This window comes from Amblyomma americanum, chromosome 11 (assembly GCF_052857255.1).
Source record: "Amblyomma americanum isolate KBUSLIRL-KWMA chromosome 11, ASM5285725v1, whole genome shotgun sequence".
NCBI lineage: Eukaryota > Metazoa > Arthropoda > Arachnida > Ixodida > Ixodidae > Amblyomma > Amblyomma americanum.
In genome coordinates this window covers 21,035,338-21,061,200 of record NC_135507.1, presented here as the reverse complement: position 1 = coordinate 21,061,200, position 25,863 = coordinate 21,035,338, and the positions used below count along the sequence as shown (strand labels likewise).

Here is a 25,863-nt window from a genome sequence, read left to right as displayed (position 1 = left end):
CTATCTCCTTCACTAGTTGCGCGGGAAAACTATTTAAACACGTCGTCCTCAGCATACTGCAACCCCTTCCAGCAGCCTCACGATTCCTATCCTATTTCTATTCGGCTTTCGTCCCAATCTCTCTGCACAAGACGTACTCCTATCCCTGATGGAAACGTTATTTTACGCCAAGAAGCACACCGCCAGCACGCACAAAATGTCACCCTGGACGTTCAAAAAGCCTTCTACAATATTAGCCCCGACTGCATCCTTCGCACCATAGCCACGACGGGCTGTGAGTTACGCATATGGCGCTTCATCCAAGCCTTCTGAACACAACGAACGGCCCAGATCCAACTCGACGCTATATCATCACCTCCATTTTCCCTCCTCAAACGGGGCACTCAACAAGGAGCATTTCTCTCCCCCCTCATATTTATTGTAGCCCTTGCCCCACTCGACAAACAAATCAGCAACATACCTGACCTCCACGCGGCAATACACGCCGACATCATTTTATGAACGACTGATTACTCCACAGGGAAAGCGCAAAACGCTTTACAACTGGCAGTTGATATCACCTCGAACCTAACTGTTAAGGGTCTTAAGTTCTCCCCGCTAAAATCGGAACTGCTGATGATCACACCACTTCCCAGGTATCCACGCATACGCCTCCGAATGTACGACGGCCACATACCCCTGGTTAATAAATAGACTCCTTGGACTTCAACGTCCTTCCTTGACTTCATAGGCCCTCGGACTGCATATACAGGACACTTTGGATGAAACCTTCACTCTACAACTACTATACAAGCAAATCAAACAAACTGCGGGCCTTATCCGCAGAGGGGCCACACGCAACCACGGCCTGTCGGAGAAACCCTTAATGACAGACGCCCTCATCAGCAACCACTTCGCTTATCATTCGGTCACCAAAACGCAACAAGACAAAGCTGATGTTCTTGTTAGAAACGAGGCCACATCAGCGCTCCGCTTACCACAATCGGTTAGCACAAATCATTACTCCCAACGGGTACCTACGATACTACCCCGGAACTACTCGAAGCCAAACGAAGCAACCAGACACTTCGACTAACCCGCACAAAAACCGGCCAACACCTCATACAGCGTCTTCACCAGGCCCTCACCAGCTTTTCAACTTCTCCCAACTATCAGATCATCCCACCCGACATCCAGGGCCAACTGTGCATCAAAGCACTACCCAGAATTATGAACCCCGAGCAACACAGGTGCAGACGCCGGGCCTGAGCTGAATATTGCACCAAACACTACAGAGGCATACCCGACATCATCTACATGGCCGCGGCTCAACGTACCCTACCAATTATAACTCTGTCGCTGCCTACGAGGATGGCATCATCGGGGCACCAGCCACCCTCCACGCGTGCAACCCTACGGAGGCTGAGAGCGCGCCTATCACCTTGGTGCTCTTACACGCTACACAAGATCCCACAATCACGGATATCTGCACCGACTCCCAAGCTGCGTACCGTCACTAACAGCAAGGCCTTAATAAACCAACCACCCTACGCATTCTCGCATCAGGACACACGGTTACCCAAGAGATAAATCTCACGTGCGTTCCTGGGCATGCCTCGATCCCCAGTAATTCGAGACCTATCTCTCCGGGCCACAGGATGTCGGACACCCAAACCCAAGCGGGAAACCTCGCGGGCTATACTCACCGTACCTCATTCATCGCTACCATCCTACCTTTACCCTTCCACTTTGCAAAACGCTAAGGCGCCCGTGTGCTGTGCGATGTAAGTGCACGTTAAAGATCCCCGTGTGGTCGAAATTATTCCGGAGCCCTCCACTACGGCCCCTCTTCCTTTCTTCTTTCCCACCCTCCTTTATCCCTTCCCTTACGGCGCGGTTCAGGCGTCCGCCGATATATGAGACAGAGACTGCGCCATATCATTTCCCCAAAAACCAATTATTATTATTATTATTATTATTATTGCTCAGCACATGGGCGGTCAAAGCCACCCTCAGACATTTAGAAGTACGGAAAGCTGGACAAGTTGGTTACTACTAAACACGGTAAAACAGCGCGAAAAACACTAGGATGGAACAAATACGACGACACGAGAGCTGAACTTAACGAACGCCTGAGGGAGCACCACAATTCTTTGGACAGGGCTACCGGTTCGAATCTGGCGCTACACTGCAGGCAACCTAAGCACACGTGCGCCCCATTTCTTCATCAGACATCCGTCATCTTGAAACATAAGGATCAGATAGTAAGGGAACTAGTAGAGGCGTATCACACTGACAAGGGCGGTGCAGCATGCATTAGCAAGCCCTCATTATTACTGGCTAACCGCGAAATCACCTTTTTGGAGCATGCATTTGTAGAAATATAGATTTAATATGTTCAGTGATGACGCAGTGCTTTTTCAATATTTTTTTTCCTGTTTAGTGTTTGGCGGGAATAGTATATGCACACATGTGCGTAATAAATCACTAGATGAAAGTACAGCGCTCGTGTCGTCGTGTTTGTTCCGTCCTCGTGTTTTTTCCGCGTTGTATTACCTCATAGACTGCCTGTGAGAATGCCCCCAACCAATGGCGATGTCCTCCATACCCAAGCCCCCCCCCCCCCCCCCCACCTCCCCTCGTGGTATGCTGATCTGCGAGTTGTTCAACCAGCTGGCCAAATGTTGCAAGTGGACAGAGCTATCTGTGAAGCCCAGGCCCGTGGACTCTTAGACAACTAGGAGCCCACCCTTGAGGACATTTTGGTCTTTTTGTTAAAATAAAATTGCCCTCCCCCCCCCAACCCTCCTGCATGCAAGAAAACGTAGTAAAGTTTGCAGCGCGACTCAGCACACAGTTACGTAACGACAACAGAACGCAGGCAGGACGGTGAATGCGACTTCCAATTAGCAAACCATTTCTTGGGAGCAGTTTTTGGTTTTTGGTGTAGGAATTTTGGCGGGCTTCTACGTTGCGTAGTGCCGAACGTTTTTTCTGCAGGAATTTTGGCGGCTTTTACGTCGCGTAGTGCCGAAGGTTTTTGTGTAGGAATTTTGGCGGGCTTTTACGTTGTGTAGTGCCGAAGGTTTTTTGTGTAGGAATTTTGGCGGGCTTTTATGTTGCGTAGTGCCGAAGGTTTTTGTGTAGGAATTTTTAGTGGGCTCTTACGTTGCGTAGTCGGCCGGACGATGGGTCGGCAAGCTAGGAAAGTCGAGGTGGACGGGGACGAAGAGTTAGTGCAGTGCCAGGAGTGCGACCGTTGGTGCTATTTAGACGAGACCAAGTTCAGGAGCTTAGCCGAGGCAGATGGGGCTAGCTTCGCGTGCAAGATATGTAAGCGTTTTGAGGAGGTCGTTCAGATATTGAAAGGGGAATGGGCAGCTACGATTAAGGAACTCAAAGGGGACCTGAAGGTGGAACGAGGGAAACGGATTAAGTTAGAAACTCAGGTCGCCGAGTCGCTTAAGAGGGAGCAGGCTAATGCCGACCAGTTGGAGCAAATTGTGGGCGAGCTGAAGGAGGAGTGGGAAAAGCGGGCCCAGCTAGAAGAGCAGGTAGAAGCGCTCAGGTCGCGGCCGGCAGGGCACCCCGGTTCGGAGCAGTGTCAGGTGGGGGACGAGGCTCGTCGATCCTACAGTGTTGTAGCGCAGCAGGCTTTGAGTGGGGAAGAGAGAGAGGTAAAACCTCGCGACAGTAGCGTACGGCGGCGGGAGAGACAGGTAGTGCGATCCGGGGGGCAACAGTCGCAGTCAGGAAGCGAACGGTTAGAGCGGAGGAGGGTTCTGGTAGTCAGTGACTCGAACGTAGCGAGGGTTCAGGGAGGCGTTTTGACGATAGTGAAGGCGGGCAGACGGGTGCAGGTGGAGGTCCAGTCAGGGAAGTGCATGGTAGATGCAATGGCCAAAGCCCAGGAGGTGGTGGGGGGCAGCATGGATGGCGAACACCTTGTCGTTATCCATGCTGGTCTCAACGATGGGCTGAAGGGGAGGAGCCAGAATCTCTAGAAGCAGTTAGAAGTGGGGATGCGTAGGCTTAGAGAGGCCTCTGAGAGTGTGCATGTGTCCATATGCGCAATCCCAGAGGTCCAGAGGCAGGCTAGCGAAACGGAAAGGAGGATCGTTGACTCTAACCGTGTAATTAGGTTAATGAGTCGACGACTAAGATACGGCGTAATGGAAGTTAACAGGGAAGTGTACGAGGTCAGGCCTCACCCTTTTGCACAGGATGGCATTCACTACGGTGGTGCCACTGGCAAGAGGGTGGGCAGTAGGATAGGTCGCCAAGCAACAGCTTTTTTGGGGGGGGGACTCAGAGCTCTGAGGGAACCAGTGTAGAGAAGGAAGAACCAAGATTAAAGGGACGATGGAACCATAGGAGAAGAAATAGACACAAGCGTCAGTTAATTCAGATATATGTTTCATTAACATGCAAGGTGGCAGGAATAGACTGAAACTGGAGGAAAAAGAAGAACAGTTAAGGCAGGAGGAATTAATGGTATATGGTTTAGTAAAAACGCATCTTAGAGACATGGAGCAACCACCCTGTAACCCAGACTACGCATGGGAATATTGCAATAGAACAGAGGGCAGCAGAAAGGGAGGTGGAATTGGGGCATTAATTCATAAAAGTAAGAATTTCGAAAGGGTTAAACTTGGATGCAAGGAACATCTATGGCTAAAAGGAACAGTGGCAGGGGAGCAAACACTCCTTGGCTTTGTATACCTGTGGAGAGCAGCTAATGCCAAAGAGGAAAACAGGAAAGTTAGAATGTATTGCAGGCGACATTGATGTGCTAGGAGGACAGGGCGAGATAATTATATTAGGCGACATGAACGCACATATAGAGGACCTGGATGGGCACACAGATTCGATAGGAAGCATGCTGCAGGACATGTGTGACAGGCATGATTTATTCTTATGCAACAGTACCGAGAAGTGTGAAGGGCTCATAAAATGGGAGGCAGGGAGTCTGCACTCGACGATAGATTATGCACTAATGTCACAGAGGATGTATACTAGATTAGGGGTAATGAGCATAGATGAACATGGGTCCAGAAGTCTAGGTAGTGACCACAAGCGTATCAAGTTGAGTTTCAGGAAGAGAAACCAAAGTAGGACTGAAGCGAGATGAACAATCAGAGGGGAAATTTTAATCAGAAAAGCAATTGGAAGCAGCAGTCAAATTGAGAAAGTAATTTTTGAGGATAGTGAAACAGAATAGACTTATACCAAATTAACTCGATTGCTGGAGCTAGAGCTAGCTAAGGTGCGAGTAAAGCTAAAAGGGAAAAGACGCAAACCCAAGAGTTGGTGGGATGAGGTCAAGAGAGCGATAGAGAAATGTCAGGAAGCGTCCAGGAAACACAGATATTCCAAGGAGAGCGGGGAATCAGAAGCTGAAGTAGACAGAAAATGGGATACCTTCATAAAGTGTAGAAGGAAATCATCCTATTTGATTAATAAGAAAATTAGAAGAAAGGATGCCCAATGGATGTCAAAAGTAAATAAAAAGGATAGAAAAGCAGCTCAAAATTCAGGAAGCATCTAAATGCAATGAGTAATAAGACTAGGCTAGAACAAAGGTTTATTGTTACAGATCAGGGTATTCGACTGGAAGGGGATGAAGCGATAAAACACATAGCAAGAAGGATGACAGAAAAATTTAAAGAAAGAAATGTTGCACATAATTTATCGTAGGAGGATAGACCGGTTACTGCAATAGCTTCACTTGAGCAAAGCGAGTGGGAAAGGGCAGAGAAGAAGGTTCCTAGTGGCACGTCAACAGGACCAGATGGTATTCCGATTATGTTAATAAAAAAGCTAGGACCAAAATACAAGCAAACATTAATACACGTAGTGAATAAAATGATAGTGGATGGGAAAGTCCCCGATGAATGGCGATTAAGTAGAATGAACATGACATATGAGGGAAAGGGTGACAAAGCTGACGTAAGTAACTACCGTCCCATAACAGTGACATCTGTGGTGTACAGGGTGGTGATGCAGATTATAAAGGGCAGATTGCAGGCTTGGGTGGAGAACGAGGGGGTGCTATGGGAGCTACAAAATGGGTTCCGGAAACAAAGGAGTTTGGAGGACAATCTGTTTTAATTGACGCAGTGTATAGAGATTACTGAAAAGGAACACAGGCCCCTATGGCTAGCATTTCTGGATATTAAAGGAGCCTACGACAACGTTATTCAAGAGTATCTTTGGGACATGCCAAGCACATTGGATGTGGAAGATTGAGTAATTAATCTTTTAAAAGATATATATATATATAAAGGTACCAGAGTGCTTACAAAATGGGAAAAATGTATCAGAGGCTGTAGAGATACAGCGGGGGCTTAGGCAAGGATGTCCTCTGTCTCCTTTGTTGTTCATGTTGTACCTGCAAGGGTTGGAGACCAAGCTAGACAGAAGCGGACTAGGCTTCAACCTTTCTTTTTTCAAGCAAGGAGAATTGATTTAACAGTTATTACAGGGCCTAATGTACGCCGATGATATAGTGCTAATGGCTGACAACGAGGAAGATTTACAGAAGTTGATAGACATATGTGGTACAGAGGGAGATAGATTAGGTTTCAAGTTTAGTAAGGAAAAATCTGCAGTCATGATATTTAATGATGAGGTCGGCGAGCATAGAATACCGGAGTTCACGCTAGAAGTAGTTGATGAGTACAAGTATCTTGGGGTGTGGATAAATAACGACGCTGAGTATCTGACAGAGCATGAAAAATATGTAATGAATAAAGCTAGTAGGAATGCAGCTGTCATGAAAAATAGGGCACTGTGGAATTACAATAGTTATGAAGTGGTAAGAGGGATCTGGAAAGGGGTGATGGTTCCTAGCCAGACTTTCGGTAATGCGGTCCTGTGCATGAGACCAGATGTTAAAGCAAGGTTAGAAATTAAACAACGTGGCTTAGGGAGGCTAGCTTTGGGAGCACATGGCAATACACTAAATCAGGGGGTACAGGGTGATATGGGATGGGCGTCGTTCGAGAGCAGAGAAGCTAGCAGTAAGATAGCATTTGAGGAGCGATTGAGAAAAATGGAGGAAAAGCAGTGGGCTAGGAAAGTTTTCAGATACCTGTATATAAGGAATGTTGATACGAAATGGAGAAAGCGAACTAGAAAATTGACAAGAAAATATCTGGACAGCAGTAGGGGGGCAAATCAGCAATTATCGGTTAATAAAAAGGTTAAAGAAACAGAGAGAGCTCTGTGGAAAACAGGGATACTGACGAAATCGGCACTGGGAACATACAGAATCTTTAAGCAGGAAATTGCCAAAGAAAATATCTAGGATAATTGTAGGGGAAGCTCTTTGTTGTTTGAGGCCAGGACGGGAGTTTTGCGGACTAAGACATATAGAGTCAGGCACCACGAGATAGACACGTTGTGCGTTGCTTGCGGAGAGGAGGAGGAAATGGCTGAACACTTGATAGTTTTCTGTAAAGGGCTTCACCCTGCAGTGGAAAGCATCGGGGCTGATTTATCCAAGGCATTGAGGTTTAAGGACAATGAAAAGAAAGTAGATTTTAAGCGGGTAGAAATAACCAAGCGAAGGTTATCTGACTGGTGGCTAAAATCGAGAGAAGAGTAAACCTTCATAAGTCATGGCTAGGTGGCTTGAGCCACCGCCCGATTTGATGGGTTCAGCCGTATATACCCATCCATCCATCCATCCATCCATCCATCCATCCATCCATCCAGTTTTTCCCGAGAATCATCGAAATAAGGTCGGTATATCAGCGACAGTGACTCGTGTACCAGGCAGACTAGTCGTGGGGATCTAAGTGGCCGAGGCTCTCGATCCGACGCTTCTCAAGCGAATCTCTTAGGATTGTGACCATAGACGCCATGAACGGACACCATGGCGCTCACTGCGACTTGAAACACCGGTCACAGACGGAGCTTCAATCGCAAAGCAGCGGTATGAGGAACTGGTATGGATATTATTTACGAAGGACTGCATGCATCTCACTAAATAGGAAAGATAAGAGGAATAATGGCAATGTTTAGTTAAAATAAGCCTACTAGTTAGCACGTTTTAGCTGTATTCTGATGAGCTACGCCGCTGACAATGCTATGCAGAAAAAAAGCGCTCTTATAAATCAAAAAGACTATTTAAAAAAATGCAGGACATTTTAGGTGAAACACAAATGATTTTTTGACAAAGGCCGTATACATAGATCTTCACAAACAGTTTCGAACATTGCAAAATCATGAGAAAAATTGGCGAGGACACTTAAGTTCCGCCTTAAGGGTTTTACGTGATACAGCAGTGGGTTATACTTTGCATTCTGAGCATGCAGTCTGACACCTTGGAACGCATTTTTCATTTTTTCTATTGTTTCAATTAATTGATTGATCAAATACACTCTATTTTTTTAATTAACATTATCAACCATTGCTTTTTCATTCTGAGCATTTTACACCTTTCAAACCCCTTTTCCCGAATTTTTCATTTTTAATTAATCAATTATAATGACTTTATAAACTTCATCACCTATCACACACCAATGAATCAACAATCACTAGAACCACAAGTACCATAATACGATTATTTTTTTACGCAGCCTCCCCCCATTATTTCTGACACGCGGTGCCGACTACGCAGACGGCTTTTCGATCGAGCGAGCTGTATACGCTATTGCGTAAAACCGATATTTTGCCAGCCTTCCAATCACTTCTGGCGCGCATGCGTGAGCCGTGGCGAAAATACGATGCCAAGGCCGCGCGTCGGCGGTGATGAACAAGAATGACGAGGGGAAAGATAATCGCAACAAACTGCCATATATATCCCGATAGCGTTGGAACTTGACAGCGCATCGCGTCTGCGACAGCTTGCACGAATGTGGTTCTGCTTCTTGATGTGGCCGATCAAAAGGAATCAAAAATAAAAAGAGCGCGACAATACTTTCTAACGCGACGAGCTAATGCCGACTTGCGCGACACGCCATACGGTTATGTAGGTTACAATGGCTTGTGACAACGCTGCGAGGGCTCTCTGATTCTGCGCACTAATTGTGGCCTATTAAAGCGGTGAGCACGGAACGACACACATCAAGCCGATGCAGGCAACCGGCAGCAAAATGCCCTCCACACACAGTTCATGTTAGTGGAAAAGTGTTAGTGCAGCTTGAGTGGGCTGAAGTCTCGGCGACATTTGGGGCCTTCTCCTCGACATATGCGGTCCAGTGGAGCCGATATTAAATACGGAGCACACGAACGCATGCTGATGCGAGCCAATCGCGTGCCTTTCTCTGACCAAAAAATTGAAGGCTTCTCCGATGTTATGAAGGGGAACTTTTCATTCTTTAGAGAACTGCGCTCTACCGTTTCTCATACACCTTGACGTCCTCTCATCCACTTCCCAAAGCAGGGTATCGAACCGGTATCCTCTCCCGGCTAATATCCCCGCCTTTCGTTTCCGCTCTATTACCGGGGGATGCTTGAACCCACTGGTACGAAGGCTGGTTCCCTGCGGTACCGGAAGGAACAGTGCCTCTAATTCCTAATCCTGCATGCAGTACTCGCTGAGCGACAACTTCGGTGCTTACTTCCCTTCTTGCTTTCTAGAACAGACGATCGCGTAGGAGCGTGATCAGTGATCACCTCTCAGCTACACATCACTGCGTGCTGCCTATCATTGCTTGCAGCTATGCCTCCGCAACTGGCGCAAGAAATCTCCTGGGGTAAATATAGGTCGTTACGGTATCGTAGTATGTGCGTTCAACGCATTTTCCACTCTAACGAAAGCTCGAGTGTTGCTAAACTCGCGAATTCAGCAGTGCGAGTTGCAGAACTAACGAATTGTAATTGCGCACTTACCGTTATAGTTTCCGAGGATGAAGCTTTGGGAAGGCGTCATCCATGTAAGCCGAGTCCACCCTTTGAAGAGGCGACGCCGAAAACACCGCACTTCGATGACAAGCTAGCAGCAGTGGAACTTTCGCAGAAGTTCGTCAGGCCATAACTTGACGATAGTTCCAAGGCCCCAGCTAACACAGGGTTTCACACATCACAGTTCGACGAGGGAAGCAGGAAGCGTCTCATTAGTTCATTTAGTCAAGGTCAGTTTCCAAAGACGTCACGAATAATTAAGAAAATCACACCCGAGCACCACAGAAAGGGCGAAGCCAAGCTGCCGCCGCCTCACTGCTGCCCCGGTAGGCTTAGGCCCGGTCTCGCCAATTCTCGCCCGCGGCGCGAGAAGCGGCTAATCTACAATGAATCAACCGAGGCTATCGCGAAATTTTTTTTTTTTTTGGCGGCTGATCGCATTCTTTCACCTATGCTTCAGCCTCTCGCCCTATCAGGCTCGACTGCTGGATTCTGTACCAAACACGCACGAGAAACCGCTCACACGTTGCATTTTTAGCGTCTGCTAGTTTCGTACATCCTCTGAACATTAAACATGCGCTACGACGTAGTTTCACAGTGCTGATTTTATGAGGAAGCATTTTATTCAACATTATGGCTACATTTCAAACACAGCTATCAGCGATATACATAACAAAAAACAATAGGCAACTCAAAACATGGAATAAATATTATAGGTATACAAAACCCAGTGTCAAGCTGCACAACTGAGTAACAAAAATGCGTGCCTAGCACAAGCACACTCGATAGTATTGGGTACAATGATTGCGTCAGTAAGCTTCCGCGAAACCCGCCTAGGAAAAGTTTTAGCACAGTTTTAATAGTACTTTCTATCCCTATAGGTAGACATCGCGAGTTTTGTACGTTAAGACGCGGATGACATGCTGGAAAAGTGCTGTTTTTTTATGTCGTTTCCTGAACATATACAAAGTGTACATAGCGCGTCACCCAGTCGCGCCATTGCATGTGCCATTGCTTTGTTGATATACGGGTGACGCGGCGTAAGTCATTACATCTTACGCAATGTGCGCGGACACGTTGAACGCTTTCGTCACAAGTGAGCGCGCTAATTATTGCATTTATTTGACGAGTTGGTTCATATGCAAGTGAGCCAGTCCTTAAAGGCCTGGCTGCCTTTCGTCTGGACGTCGGGTCTTCCGTTGGCACAGATGAGAGCGCCGTCCGCCTTCAGAACCACCAGCGTTGGTATGCCCGCCACCTTGTAGCGAGTCTTCAGCGTCCTGCGAACGAGTAACTTCGCATCCGTTACTCTGTCTCGAGACAGTTTTTTATACACGTGTATAAAATGCACATTTGTGGCTACCTAGTCAGCGCAGTATCCTGCCTTCAAGCGAGCGGCACATTTGTAGGACCAGCGCATTATACTCGGATGCACAAACTCCTTCCTATCGCTCGGCTGCTTACTACAAGTACTCAGGATCGAACCCGGCCGTGGCGGCCGCGCTACGATGGTGGTGGTGGTAAACATCTATTGGATCTGTGAAAGGAGATGTTTGGGCCCAGGTCCTATGGTCCAGGTCCTCACAAATCTAGGTGGAGTTCCTATTCCTGAGCCCCAATGGCGTCTAGCGCCGCACGCGCGCTGGCGACCAAGTTCCATTAGGACTGTAAGTCATGGCAGCTGAGCAGCGTTGCCTCCCAGACCTCCCTAGAAGGGTCGGGGATTGGAAGGGCCGGCCCAGACCATGTAGAAAACGTCCGAGAACGTCACTCCGCACAGGCTGCAGCCACCATCAAATTCTGAATTGAAGTGTTTCAATACTGTCGGGCACAGCAGTGTACGACTATTTGTAAAAATTTTGAGGAGCCGTTCGTCTGCTCTCCGGAGACCCTTAAAGGGTTCCGGAGGGAGAGCACGTGGGCCGCCTGATTGGCTAACTCATTGCCCTGGAGTCCCTGGTGGCCAGGAGCCCAGATGAGGTTACAATTTGGAGGGTCGCTGAACCGACAGCGATTTTGTAGGATGCGCCAGGCGAGGGGAGATATCCAACCCAGCTCGTAGTTCCGACAGGCCCCCTTCGGTGGAGGCGAAACGCAAAAGGCGCCCGTGTACCGTGCGATGTCAGTGCACGTTAAAAGATCCCCTGGTGGTCGAAATTGTTCCGGAGGCCTCCACTACGGCAACCTCTCCTCCTTTCACTCCCACCTTTCTTCCCTCACGGCGCGCGCGGTTGAGGCGTGGACCTAGAAATGAGGACGTTACTGCGCCATTTCTGTTCCTTAAAACCACTAATTTCAAACTCCTTCCTATAACTTGTTCGCCGTGTAATGGATGCGAGGAACACGAGGCGACGGCTTACAAACTTGTGCTGCTTGCAACGCGTTCATGAGTGTCCGAATGGTGGTGGCGAACCGCACGTTTTGGCGATACCGTTAGTAGGGGGAGCTGGTGGTGGCGGTGAATTTTCATGGCGCAAAAGCATCTGTGGGTATCGGTTCATTGTGGCAAACAACTCAAAAGACAAAATTCTATTGAAAAGGAGTGCACGCGTCTGGAAGCCACCGCCTCGCGCGTCGGCTTCCCCTACAGAAAAGTAAGAAGGTTACTGCGAGCCTTTGCTTTCATAAAAACCAGTTTAACTGCAAAAAGTTCATTGGGAGCATGCCCCGACCTCACACTACTCCGAAACATAGAAGATGGTTTGGTTTATCGGGTGCAATGTCCTAAAGCGACTCGGGCTATGAGGGACACCGTAGTGGAGGGCTCCACGCAGTACATGGGTGTCTAGCATTTTGATGGAGGCGAAATGATAGTAGCCCATGGCACGTAGTGTGTGATGTCGAAAGTTCGTTGTCAGCTTTAAACTGAGCACGGCCGAGAGCAGCGGGCATTTTGTTCGAGAAACGCCGAGCAGCCTTGTAGCTATCTGCGTCGCCGAGCATTCAGAACTTTGTGAGCGCGAGTCAGCCCAACAAATTAAGTTTCTTTCGGAAGACCTCTCTGCTGCCTTCCTGACTGCCGGACTGCCGACGCCACTACGTGACAATACTGAATACCGGTTTTCAGGAATGAAAATGAAGTATCTGTCTCACTTCTCGGTTGGCATTTCAACCGTGCCGCAAGGGAAGGAAGGTGGGAGTGAAAGAATAAAGAAACAGCTGCCGTAGTGTGGGGCTGCGGAATAACTTCAGCTACTCATCCGGAGTACCCTGGTTCAAACCCGACCGTGGCGGCCACGTTTTGATGGAAGCGAACGCAAAGGCGCCCGTGTGCTGTGTGATGATGTCGGAGCGCGTTAAATATTCCCGGACCCCAGTTGGTCGAGATTATTCTGGAGCCCTCCACTAACTACGGCACCTCTTTCTTCTTTCACTCCCACCTTCCTCCTTTCCCTCAAGGCGCGATTGAGATGCTCACTAAGACGTGAGGCAGTTACTGCACCATTCAGTTCCTCACTACCAAACTTTTAATTTTGACCACCTGGGGATCTTTAACGTATACATCGCGCAGCATACGGGCGTCTTTTGCGTTTCGCCTCCATCGAAACGCGGCCGCCGCCTGGGCTGAACGGGCCCTCCGGCTTGGTAGCCCCGAGCTCTAATCATTGAGCCACCGCGGCGGGTGTCTAAGCCAATATGGCCATTATTTATATGTGAAGTAACTAATTAGCCCGTGCAGATTCCAAGTAATAAATAATATACGAAAAACCTAACAGTTTCTGTTGGTAATGCATTCGGATTAAAAGCTGTTTATGTCTTTACCGGAGTGACGGTACTTCCGCTCAGGTCACGACACTTCCCGTCAGTCATTTGGGCGAATTTTATAAACGACGACACATTCTGCATTCAAGAATATTGGGGGGAGTGTCACTCACAACTGCAGATTATCGCCAAAGGGAAGCGTAAGCCATTCTGCGTGGTGGTTCTTCAGGTCGTCCAGCATTTCCTCCGCAGTTCGGTTCTGCGAGAGGAACACGACCTGCGTTGATGAGAACAGTCTCCTGTTGGCTGCCTGCCGCGCCGCAACCACGCCAATCGACATCGAGCAGCCGCGTGTCTTTTATTCCGGTGTTGCTTTGAACGCCTTGCTAGAGAGTTACAGCGGTTACAGCATAGCGAGATCCTCTACCGTGATGCTCTTCCACGGGGCGCCACTGCGCTTGCGCAGATCGCCCTGGGGCCGCCAGATGGCGCCAGGTGCCGGCAAGCAGCGCGCACGTCTGCCGCGTCCAGGACCAATCAGCGCGTGCGCACTGACGGTGCGCGGAAGCCGACCACTGTAGCGAATCGCGGATCGCGCACTATGCTATAACCTACACCTTTCTGTTAACAACTTGGCCGTTGGAGGGCATATGACTACCAACGCAAGCAGGCAGAGACTCCACAAGGAAATTGTGCTTTTCAGAACTTCGTGCGCTTCTTTCTCGTGTTTGACGACAAAAAGGCATCAAGTTGGGCTCTCGTTGTGCACACCCCTGGTGAACCAGAATAGCTACCTAACGCAAACAGCACAATACACTGGTGCAGTGGCTACATGTCCAACAATTTCGGACAAAAATTTTTGATGATTAGAAAAATTTCAGATACATTTACGGAAATATTGAAGGTAATGGTACATTCTTCTGATATGTAGCAAAATTTGTCTTTAAGGTGTTTCCAGCGATCGCATCGAACAGTTAGGACCCTCAATTAAAACCAATGGGGACGCTTTTGACGATAGCAAAAACGTTAATAGAAGAAAAAATTCAAGAGTGCGTCGGGTGATCTCCAGATATATTGATTGTTCTAGTGAAACTTTGCATGACATGGCGAAATTGCGTTCATCACAAGTTTCGCACTCAAAAATGCTTTTGTCCAGAACTGTTGGTACGTTTGGTGACACAGTAATGCAAGAGCAGTTCGGACCAGAGGACAATGCTGAAAATGGGAGTGTATGAGGGTGCATCTGGCACCTCGCATTCGCTTTGTCTGAAAAGTGTCTTGCTAACAAGCAAGCATCTAAAGGCGTCTAGCTACGCCACAGAGTTTCCAGACTTGCACAGCAGCCACGACAAAATGGTTCAGTGGGTTCTGATTCTGCCTCTTCGAGTTTAGAAGCCTGCTGTTTGGCCGCTCTTCGACGGATGCGAATGGAAAAAACGCACGTGCGTTTATGGCGCATGAATATCGGCGATCTGGAGCATATTTTCTTGCTCCGTGAAACCGAAGGCTGCGTTTCAATGAGCAATGCGTTTCAATGAGTTCAGATCTTCAGTTCTCACTGGACCGCGACGGTACGGTCTCTAGACTCCCTAGACATCTTGCTCCTTCGCGGATTCGGAAAGCTGCTCCGGACTGCCATTTTGAATACGCCGTTTGATTTCTGTGTACACTAAAGAGGCCCACGAGGAAGTCGGAATTAACCGGAAACCCTCCACTTCGGCAAGTAAAAATGTGTTACCTACGTGAACAGCCGGAGTATCCGGGTTCGAACCAGAGTGCGGCGGCCGCGTTTCGATTGGGAAAAAAATTGGAAATTTGTTTTTGGAGAAATAAATGGCGCAGTATCTGTCTCACATCTCGGTGGAAACCCTAACCGTGCCGTAAGAGAAGGGAGGAAGGTGGCAGTGAAATAAGTAAGAGAAAGAGGTGCCGCAGTGGAGGGCTCCGGAATAATTTCAACCACCTGATGGGGATCTTTAACGTGCACTGACATCGCACGGCACACGGGTGCCTTTTGCGTTTCGATGGAGGCGAAACGGAAAAGGCGCCCGTGTGCTGTGCTATGCCAGTGCACGTTAAAGATCCCCATCAGGTGGTTGAAATTATTCCGGAGACCTCCACTACGAAGGCAGGTCTTTCTTCCTTTCTTCTGTCACTCCCTCCTTTATCAATTTCCTTGCGGTTCAGGTGTCCACCTAGATATGTGAGACAGTTACTGCGCCATTTCCTTTCCTCAAAAATCAATTAAATTTTTTCCATTGAACGGCTACACGGTGGTGCACAACCCGACGATAAGCGCCCTGTATATACGCAACCTTGTGTCGCACCCTTTTGCCCAGTAGCATGAAAGGTTTCAGTGCGAGCTACTAGCTCACTAATTTCAATATCGATCATTCACTTTTGCCTGTAATCTTAACGGGTCCTTGAATGCAACAGTAGCTACTCGGTGGATGGAAGTCATGCGTATTTTGCATCGAATACCTCCCAAACAAATGAAACTTGGCGATACGCAGTGTTCAGTCCTACCGAACTTTCGTTGGGGACTGAATAAGGGATACCTAATTCTAACACATTCCGTGGTGCTACTAATGCAATAATGCACTCTCGAGGAACGGCACGTCCCAACACAAAATGACAGCCACGCAACGCATGCAGCGTACGCCTAACACAACTGCATCACGACCGGTTGCGGCGAATTCACATTATTCGACGGGGACCGTGACGAAGCGTTCACGCACGTGTTCCCCTAGACTATACCATTTCTCACGCCACGATAACTGCGCTCACCGTATGGCCTGATAAACTTAACAATAACACTACACTCGTCCTTGTGTTTTTTGCGCATTTTGTGTCAAGCGTAGATTACAAACTAGGCCAAACCTACCACTTACTAATCTCCGTCTTTAGTTACCACGTTCCCGCTGATTATGCCATCAAGTTACAAATTTGAACCTGTGATGTCAGCTTGTAGATAAGAACGATCACGCTTCTTTCGCTCAGACATTTACCACTATCACAAAAGTCACGTGATCAGCGCTTCTGTATACATTGAACATCACCGCAATAAACGGGGCAGTCTCTTAACCTCGTCCAACGATGCGTGTCTGACATGGTGTCAGAAGTGGGATGCGGCTCCCGAGATAGACCGTCAGAGGCATATGCAGACCCACGGGGCGGAGCAGTAGCTTGCATGTGGTGCAAGTCTTCACGGAAGTCACGGCAGCAGCGAGAATCGGATCACCATGACGGGGATAAAGCCTCCGCATTCGTTTGATTTCCACAACGCCGCAGACTGGCCCTCTTGGATCGAGGAACTCGAGGACTACAGCTTCGCATACGGTCTATGCGAGAAAACCGAAGAAATTCAAGTAAGAACCGTTCTTTACACGATGGGCCGGAAGGCAAGGAAGGTTCTTCGGTTGTTAGCTGTGAAAGACGAAGACCTGGAGTCCTTTAAGGTCATAAGGTCAAAGTTTCAAACACATTTCGTACACACGAAGAATACCATGTAGACCGCTTTAATCGATATCGTCCACAGCCAGGAGAAACCGTAGACGTGTTTGCAACCGCGCTCCACAAGTTAACAGAGCGATGCGACCTCGGTAGCATGAAGGATAGTTTAATTAAGGATCGTTTTGTAGTTGGCCTTACGGATGAAGCACTGTTGGAAGAGCTTCAAATGGATCCCAAGCTAACATTGGGCACCGCACTAGCGAAAGCCAGAACGAGCGAAACGGTAAAGTGCCGAAGCATACGTGGCAGCAGTGAAGGAGAAGAGCAAGAAAACAGAAGAGAGAAGGGAATGCTACAGTTGTGCGCCGTAAGAAGCGTACTTCTGCAGAAAGATCCACTTATTGCGAAGTTTCAACGCACCCGCGAACTAGTTGCCCAGCGAAGCAGCAAAAATGGTTTTTCTGCCACAACTTAAGAACCGAGGAAGAAAACTCGACGGGGTAACGGATTGAGCGGGAAGGAATGCATGATCAGAAAGGTCGAGGATCCGACAGGATGGTGTGAGCCAATTGTAGCAGTTCTGAAGCCATCCGACGCAGTCAGGATTTGCGTCAACCTCACCCACCTAAACGGCCTCCTACTACCAACCATAGAGGAGGTCATGGGAAGACTTCGTACTCTCGAAATTGAACTCAAGCTCAGGATTTTACTAAATTCAACTTGCATAGTCGTGCCCAATCCTCACAACTTTCATAACACCGTACGGCAGGTACTGTCACAGGAGACTACCTTTTGGTGTAACCTCTGCACCAGAAGTTTTCCAGACGTTCACGCAAGTTTTAGGAATAGACTGCGTTTTGAACTACGTGAACTATATTCTGGTGTTGGGCGCAAACCAGGCAGAACACGACTCTCGTCTGCACATGCGGATCGAGACTACAGCGGGAAATGGTGAGCCTAAACAAGGAAAAATGCACTTTTTCAGTCCAAGCACTGCCCTTCCTTGGGATGATTTTTGGCGCTGGGGGAGTGCGGCCGCATCCTGAAAAAGTGCGGGCCATCAAAGAATTTCGTCATCAGCTAGGACAAGGGATTATAACCAGATGCAACCCCTTTTACGAGACAAGTCTCAGAGATGCTTGGTCTTGGTGCCGTACTATTCCTGGTCCAACCATCCGAGGATCGCCGACCGGTTGGTTTTGCCTCCAGATCGCTGACAAAGACGGAACAAAAATCCTCTCAAATAGAGGAGGCATTAGCGCTGACAAAGGCAGCTGAACGTTTCGACGAGATTTTAAGGGGCATACTTTTTTTTTCGAAACAGATCACAAGCTTCTACTTCCGCTGCTTGGACGTGATCCTCTGGACGCCATGCCGCCGCGCATTCAAAGATTCATAATGCGATTGATGAAGTACCACTTCCTGCTAACGGACATTGAGGGCGAAGCATTGCGACAGCAGACACCTTATCAAGAGTACGACCGAACGCGGCTACCCACACCCTAGGTGACCTGGCGGGAGTCTGACGTAACTGCTTTCGTCGATGGAATCGTACAGGGCCCACCTGCAACAGAAAGCACGCTTCACACCATACGAGGCGAGCTACAAAAAGGCGATGAGTGCTTGGATTGCTGGAAGCCTGCTGCCACAGGTGGCCAAGAAAAAGGTGTTTATGGTTTATGGGTTTATGGGGAATTTAACGTCCCAAAGCGACTCAGGCTATGAGGGACGCCGTAGTGAAGGGCTCCGGAAATTTCGACCACCTGGGGTTCTTTTACGTGCACTGACATCGCACAGCACACTGGCCTCTCCCTCATGGGGGAAGCGGATGGAAGGTACGAGCGTCCCCTTTGAAACGGGGTGATGGCAGTTGCCACCATGCTCAGCTTTTTTTTCCCTTTATTTCTGTTTAACTATGTTCGAAGTTACTAAAATTCGCCATTTTTTTTAAATAAGTCTTCCTACTATTTTAATCTTATGTCACCTCTCTGCTTTTGAACCACCAATCTTCCAATCGTTTTTGCAGATTTCCACCAGATTGTGGTCAGCAAGCCAGCGAAGCCACCGGACATCAGAGTGCCACACGCTACAGTCGCATCATCAGGACGCCGAAAGTGCTTGGAATCAATGATTACCCATGAAATGCGTTGAGTTCCTTCAATGCACTCAGCTTGAAAAAAAGCAAAGATGTGACGCCAGCCTGCAGATAGGATCGAGCACGCTTATTTCGCTCAGACATTCAGCAGTATCGCGAAAGTCGTGTTATCAGCGCTTCTGTATGTATTGAACATCATCGCAATAAACGTGGCAGCCCCTTAGCACTGCCCAACGAAGCGTGTCTGACAGAACCTCGGTATACGCACCTCGATAGGGAGTCCGAGTTGCTTGGCGTCCCGGTAGGCCTGGGCCAGCAAAGGCGTGAAGGAACAGCAGGGCGGACACCACTGGGCCGAGAAGTAGAGGCAGATGATCCGCTTGTTGCGCAATGCCGCGTCGGCCGAGATGCTGGTGCCGTCCTTCGTCAACAGCACTTTGCCCCGGAACAGATCCATCCACTGTCAAAGGGCAGCCTGAAAAGCCAGGCACGTTGAGCTGCGCAGAAAGCAAACCATGACAATGTTGTACTGCTAAGAGCGCTACGCAAATATTTTATCGGCTACCACGCGAAGTCTAGTCGATTAATGGCAATGAGAAGGTATAGGGCTCGACGACGAGGGCTCGTCGTCAAAATGAGCACATGACGGCCGCTGAGTATATTTAGAGCAACAATTTAAATAAAATTCGTGTGGAAAGGTGGAAGGCAGACAGTGCTCATCAATGTCCCGATAAGATCAGTAATGTAGAACATTGGGTCAGTTGGTAATACATTCTGAGACACGGCGTACAAAAAGTCTGAACACTACACAGAGAAGGTCAAACACGCGCACAAAAAGACGGAGCACTAGTAAAGAACAGGAGGAACAAATCGCACTAACTTGACCGTCGTGTCTTTTGATAGTGTTCCGTGTTTTTATGCTCGATGATTCATAATGGGTAATAAATGAAGACTTTAGTGAGCATAGTCTTCCTGCAGATAAGTATGCAGTGTACCGGTCTAGGATTTCCTGGAGCCATTCGTTCAAGATCATTCTGTAGAGACTTCCACAGAACCGAAGGACTACTGCTAACATAACCAAATGACAATTATAGTCACACCAAGGACTCCGTATTCCAGGTCTGCACGCACTGGAGACGTGCACAGGACAAGCGTTTTCCCACACTATCCCGTCGTGCTTTATACATTGCTTCATCATGAGCAAGATCGAGAAGGTCGGGTGACGCAGACCACACGTAAAAACAAACCCGGACACAACGGCTCTACCGACATGAACGTACCGCGCACAAAGCGGGCCAATGTTCGCGAGGTCTGTATACTGACCTGGTCAAGCCCCGGGTCGTGGCTGGACTCGCGGCCACGTAGATTCCGTGCTTCGCGGAGCGGGCGTCCACAGGGCGACGCTTTCTTCACTGGTAGGCACGAGACTTGCGCCGCGCGCCCGTGTTCGGTTTTGAGGCAGAGCCGGCGAAGGACGTTGTTTCGTTGACCTAACAACAGATGACACATACCTACATTGTGAAATCGGCCAAGAATCGGGAGCTATAGATAGCTATCCAGCTGTACATTTACTTGGCTAAATGAAAAGAATAAGGGCTGATTATAACGCACGCGGGGGTAAAACACCGTTGGGTCCTAATTAGAGTGTAGACTGAAAAAGAAAAAACTAATTCATTAATTAAAAACGCAATAATTAGCACAGGAAAGGTAATATTAGTATTATTTAGCAAGGCAGTCGATGAGATTCCTGCAAGAAATTTTGAACGGCGGAACAGATAGATTTGTGCTTGAAACTAAGCGTGGTAGCGCCAAATGACAAGAGCGGATGGCTCAAACTGGGGCCTAATGCTGCAAGGGCTTATCGAACAACCATCCTCTCCAAGAGGTTATGCGGCGCCAAAGGAATATTCGGCTTTACGGCAAAATGCGCAAAGGAAGAAAGCGCCAAACTATGCCTGTGCAGACAGAAGCTTGGAGGGGAGATAAGGCAACGCAGCCTCATCAGATAGACTGCAAGATGTCGTGTTCGACAAGATTCCTAGCTGTACGCGGGACTTTACCTGGCCAATTTAAGTTTCGTTAATTGTAATGCAAACATGCGCACTATTTCTTGCACGCAGAGAAGGTAACTCAGGTCCAAGTTCACTTCGAACAAAAAAAAAAAACACTATAGCCCCCGCACTAGAGCTCACCCTTTATGTTCTAGTAGTCTACCGGGGTGTTAAAATCTGGGGCCATGCCCCTGAAATCGGTGTTCGTGTGCTTCCGTGTTTACACCATAGTCCTTCAATATTTGAAGCCTTGAAGGATTGAAGCACTCTGGGTATATCATTGTAACCAGGAAATGTGTTTGGTAGCTTTAAACTAGTTTCAAATTTTCACATTATTTTCCTCCAATTATAACTTATTACCGCTTCTGACGTTTCACTGCGCAAGCAGTACGAGTGCCATTGAGAGAAAATGCCGGCGTGTGTCTCTGCGTGGCCGCCAAGTGAAGCTTGCATGAAGCAAGCTACGGAGCCAGGCCGACAACCGGGCAGACCTCTACTGTTCCAATAAAGTCCTTCCTCCTCTCCCCCAAGCGCGAGAACCACCCCTGACGAGAGGCGACAGGGAAAATCTGAATCGATAGAAAGGCGCAGTCACTCAAGTTCCCCAAGCTACTGGCTAGTGCGGAAAGAGGAAAAGTGGAGTTTAAAGCGAGTGCGCTTCAACGATGACGTCAGCGAGCGTGTGTCATCGTCTGATGCAACGCTGCGCGCCAAGGAACGCGAAATATGTATAATGCAACAAATGTAAGAGCATAAAGATCATGAGTGAGCCATAAAGTCAGCCAAAGTAAAGCGAAATGTAAATGCAGGAAATTTAAAGCATTAGCGAGCCATAAAATCCAACAAAACTAAAGCCAAATTATTTGGCGCAATCGCCACCGCGGTCGCTGAGTGGTTACGGCGCTCGGCTGCTGGCCCAAAAGACGCGGGTTCGATCCCGGCCGCGGCGGTCGAATTTCGATGGAGGCGAAATTCGAGAAGCCCGTGTACTATGCGATGTAATATGCGAGCTCCAAAGAAAGCCCGCGAATTACAAAAAAAAAATCACGTGACTAGCGCATCCGCGCGCCAGGATTGTGCTGCCCTCAATCCTGGCTTGAGTGAACGAAATCAGCTGCTGGCATGGCACGACGACCCCATTGCTCCGGCAGGCCGATGTGTCGACGGTGGTTGCACCGTCACGCCCCCAAAGTCCTCCTATGAAGAAGTAGGATTTGCCGCCGGAAATATGTCGTGGACTGTTACCTGAATTATTTATGCATCGAAAAGAATTGAACACGACCGGACGTCGTCACATTACTTTTGAACTAACTCATGACAGCCAACTCACGCTAGGTCAGTAGGCCTAACGGATCCCATCTTCGTCGCCAATGTGGTGTCGGCCTGGAGGGCCGCGCAAGTAAGTCGTGACTCAGAATTACATAACGAATGACGTTTTATTCATGGCGGGATGGGATTTTATTGAACACAACCACGTGATAATCCAAGCCAACAACGCAGCACAGATGCTCATTATCAAGACCAAATCCAATCCAATCAAAACAAACCAAAACTTAAAACCAGGACAACGCCATCACAATCGTTATCATTAGGCCAATTATCATCATCAGTGCAATTCTGCCGTCGCCATATGCTTGGCTCCGCCAGGTAAGTCGCAGCTCCCGATTTATCACCGCGTTTTTTATTTACTCAGCTTTCCATGTTGCGTCACACTTGGCGCATAACGGGGTTAGTGGTGCGGTCGAAGATAATTGCTCACAACGCGCCGAATCGAATTTAGGATCGGTATCTCGTACCCTTCCATCCTATATGCCTTCCACCCCAGGGATTGCTGTCCGACTACTTTAATATTAGCGCCCTCTGGGACATCAAGGAGTCAGTCGGGACATTGCTTACGGTCAGCTCAGGCCTTCAAAATTTCAAAACGGCCAAGCTGCCAGATCTGTGTCCACAGATCGAAGGCTCGTCCCACTTCTAAGCCTAACCGCGTCGTCTTAACCTTCTGGAAAGAAGAGGGCGCATATGAGAGCGATTCAGTAGTATTCTGTGGTGGTAACCATCACAGTCGTGATCCCCGAGAAGTGACGTAGCGAGGGCTACGACCCTACACTACAGCTAATTAAGCGTCTACATTTGTACAAGCACAGTCCGCACCCCTGGATGGTATGAGCGATGCTGTTAAAATTCGAAATGCACTGATTTTCAATGCTGTCGGGAAGGGTCCGGCGGTTTATCCGTTTTGTAAGTTCAGCGACTTTCGCTTCATTGCGTATGGCGCTGGAGCAATGTTTCCTGCTTTGTCTCGGAGGATGTCGGAACAGACAGGGAATTGTGGGAACGAACATTCGAACGCAACGTGCAGGCGGACGGCGGGCCAAAACGCCGATCGTTAAATTCTTCATCGTAGTCGCTTCCTTCCTTAGCCTGCAACTCTATCCATAGGCTCCACTTCTCAACTTCCCATCAGCCTCAACTTATGACAGTGTTAGACTCGAAATCTGGTCCCGGCTTGGATGAAAAAAAAACGGACTGATGCGCACAACACTCCGAAACGGTTCTGCTTACGTGCAGTCTCACAGAGTATGGGCCGGGGCCTCTTGGCCTAATTAAAGAAAGACCAGCCTGCATTCAACACTGTAGTTTGTCCCTTTCTTTTTGCTTTTAAAGTTTTAAGCATCATATTTTCCCGTCTGTTCAAGTTTTCTCTTGTATTCCATCTGTTGTCAACAGGATCTGAGGTGAAACACAGACGTTCACCGCGCCGTTGTGAAGAATACGATCAACGGAACCCAAAGTTTCGAGCCACTTCCCAAATGCCCATCGTGATGCACTGCGGTCTAAGCGCGTCGCCGCATACTAACTCGCCGGGGACGATGTCTTTTCGAAAGCTCACGCTGAAAACTTCTGGCTGGTACAGCAGGTTCGCTTTCGAAAGGCTGCTAAGGCCCGTCGCCAGGATGGAGTCTCTGGAACAGCTGGACGTGATCCTGTCTCCGCTTAGCATCAGAGACCTCGCCCTCATCGCCGGAGTGGTAGCGCAGAACACCAGTCTTCGCCGCGTCAGCGTCACTTGCGGCACAGGGCCTGCCCCGCTGACCATGGAAGACTACCACTACATGCGGTTCATGAACTCCGGCAGAGCCGCCGAGAGGATGCAGCCGTGGCTGTGGGCTCTGCGACAGACCTCGTGGCTCACGAGGCTCACGTTCGACCTGCTGTCCTTCGGGGAGGACGAGTGCTGCGACTTCTTTCGGGCCGTGGCAGAAGTCAAGAGCCTGCGGGACGTGCGCGTCCGCAACCTGCCCCCGAGTGTCAATCTTCTCAACATTTGCCACACCATCCGGGAGTGCGGCATCGTGGACAAAGTGGTCGTCGAGAACTACTACTTGAGCGGCGCTAACGTGTCGGTGCTGTCTGCGTGTACGGAGGTGAAGATCGTCACCATCCATTCCTCGTACTTCCCTACCATCCCGAGCCTTTGCTGGGTGCTCGGCGTGCTGGGCGGGTGCCCCCAAATCACCTCAGTCTGCGCCATCTTCAGGCATGGCGAGTTCGAGGAGCGCGTTCAGGACGCCATGGCCAACTACGTGGCGAGCGCACCATCAACGCTCGAGCGCGTCGACATCAGGACTCCGGACGACCTGTACGACTGGATGGAACCGCAGTCTCCCGACGCCAGCAGTAGTGTGGTATCTGCGCTGTGCATGAAATCCAGCCTGAGAGCCATCGCTCTGAGCGTCCTCAGGATGAGCGAGAAGGACAGCAAGATGCTGGCCCGAGCAGCCATGCAAAGCCGACGGCTGGAGAGGGTGTCGCTGAGCACGACTTACGGGCTCATGAGTGCCGCCTTCCACCGATCTCTGGCACCGTGTGTGGACAGCAACTACCGCCTGCTTCACGTGGGCTTCTCGGGCATGAGCAGGCCCGTCCCCATGGAGGAAGCGGCCGTGATGAGAGCAACTGGCCGCAACCGTGGCCTGGTCGAGCGAGCAGCTCGCTTCGTGCTCGGTCGTCGCAACCGCTACTGCGCATGCGCTTTTGAGATGGTCTCGCTACACCCCAGAGTGGCCGAGATAGTGCGAGAGCAGGCGGTCGTGGGACCCATCGAAGCCAAGTGGATGATCAGAATCGCCGCTAAAAGCCTCGTCAGCCTCCACGATTACATGAGGCTCACTGGTGTGGTGAAGGACAGCGTGCAGTGCTACGGCCCACGCGAGGCCGGGATGCAACTGGACGACCTGGACGAAGACAGCTGGTGGCACGTGCGAAAGTACCTGAAGGTCTCCGACGTCGAAGCTGCTTGACACTCTCCAGAGGCGCCGCTGTAAGCGAGTGACGCTGCACAGCTTGCAAAGCTAAATTGCTTGTTTAAAGCAGGAATAAATCATTGGCTGTTGCGTCTGGTGCCGTGATTTGCGACTGCAGCAGCTGCGTTAAGCGCAACATAGTAGTTACCCTCCCCTTACATACGTAGGCCGGCGGACTCACGAGCCGACCCACTCGGGCTCACATAAGGATCATGATCTGAGTGGTGAGTCCGGACTAACGTTCAGATCATGATCTGAGTCGTGAGTCCGAACTCATGTCCAGATCATAATCTGATCGAGTCATGAGTCTGAGCTCAGGCTCAAATCATGGTCTGCGTTTTCGCGACAGTGGTGTACGCTTAGCGTTTTTTTTCTTCCTCGTTTGCTGACAGCTGAGGGGAGGAAAGATTTACTGCCGCAGCCG

The 25,863-nt window shown here is 49.2% G+C and overlaps 2 protein-coding genes across 2 annotated transcripts; one reads left to right on the top strand and one right to left on the bottom strand.

The window, feature by feature from the left end:
• Positions 1-10,966: 10,966 nt before the first annotated feature.
• Positions 10,967-20,558, bottom strand: LOC144111047 (nucleoredoxin-like protein 2). The gene is made up of 4 exons (XM_077644154.1): positions 20,405-20,558; positions 19,350-19,578; positions 13,707-13,810; positions 10,967-11,111 (listed from the first exon to the last, which is right to left on the bottom strand). The coding sequence occupies exons 2-4, from the start codon at positions 19,536-19,538 to the stop codon at positions 10,967-10,969; spliced, it is 438 nt and encodes a 145-aa protein (XP_077500280.1). The 5' UTR covers positions 19,539-19,578; positions 20,405-20,558.
• A 2,150-nt stretch (positions 20,559-22,708) lies between these two features.
• On the top strand, positions 22,709-25,529 carry LOC144110223 (uncharacterized). Its single transcript, XM_077643065.1, has 2 exons — positions 22,709-22,779; positions 23,871-25,529. The coding sequence occupies exon 2, from the start codon at positions 23,946-23,948 to the stop codon at positions 25,434-25,436; it is 1,491 nt and encodes a 496-aa protein (XP_077499191.1). The 5' UTR covers positions 22,709-22,779; positions 23,871-23,945; the 3' UTR covers positions 25,437-25,529.
• The last annotated feature ends 334 nt before the right edge of the window (positions 25,530-25,863 follow it).

Excerpts from the sequence above, each read along its gene's own strand:
- LOC144110223 (XM_077643065.1), top strand. The coding sequence starts at position 23,946 with ATGCCCATCGTGATGCACTGCGGTCTAAGCGCGTCGCCGCATACTAAC.
- LOC144111047 (XM_077644154.1), bottom strand. The coding sequence starts at position 19,538 with ATGGATCTGTTCCGGGGCAAAGTGCTGTTGACGAAGGACGGCACCAGC. Across the intron at positions 13,811-19,349 it reads AACTCGGACTCCCTATCGAG|GTCGTGTTCCTCTCGCAGAA; the intron begins GTGCGTATACCG and ends TCATCAACGCAG. Across the intron at positions 11,112-13,706 it reads TTTGGCGATAATCTGCAGTT|GACGCTGAAGACTCGCTACA; the intron begins GTGAGTGACACT and ends ACTCGTTCGCAG.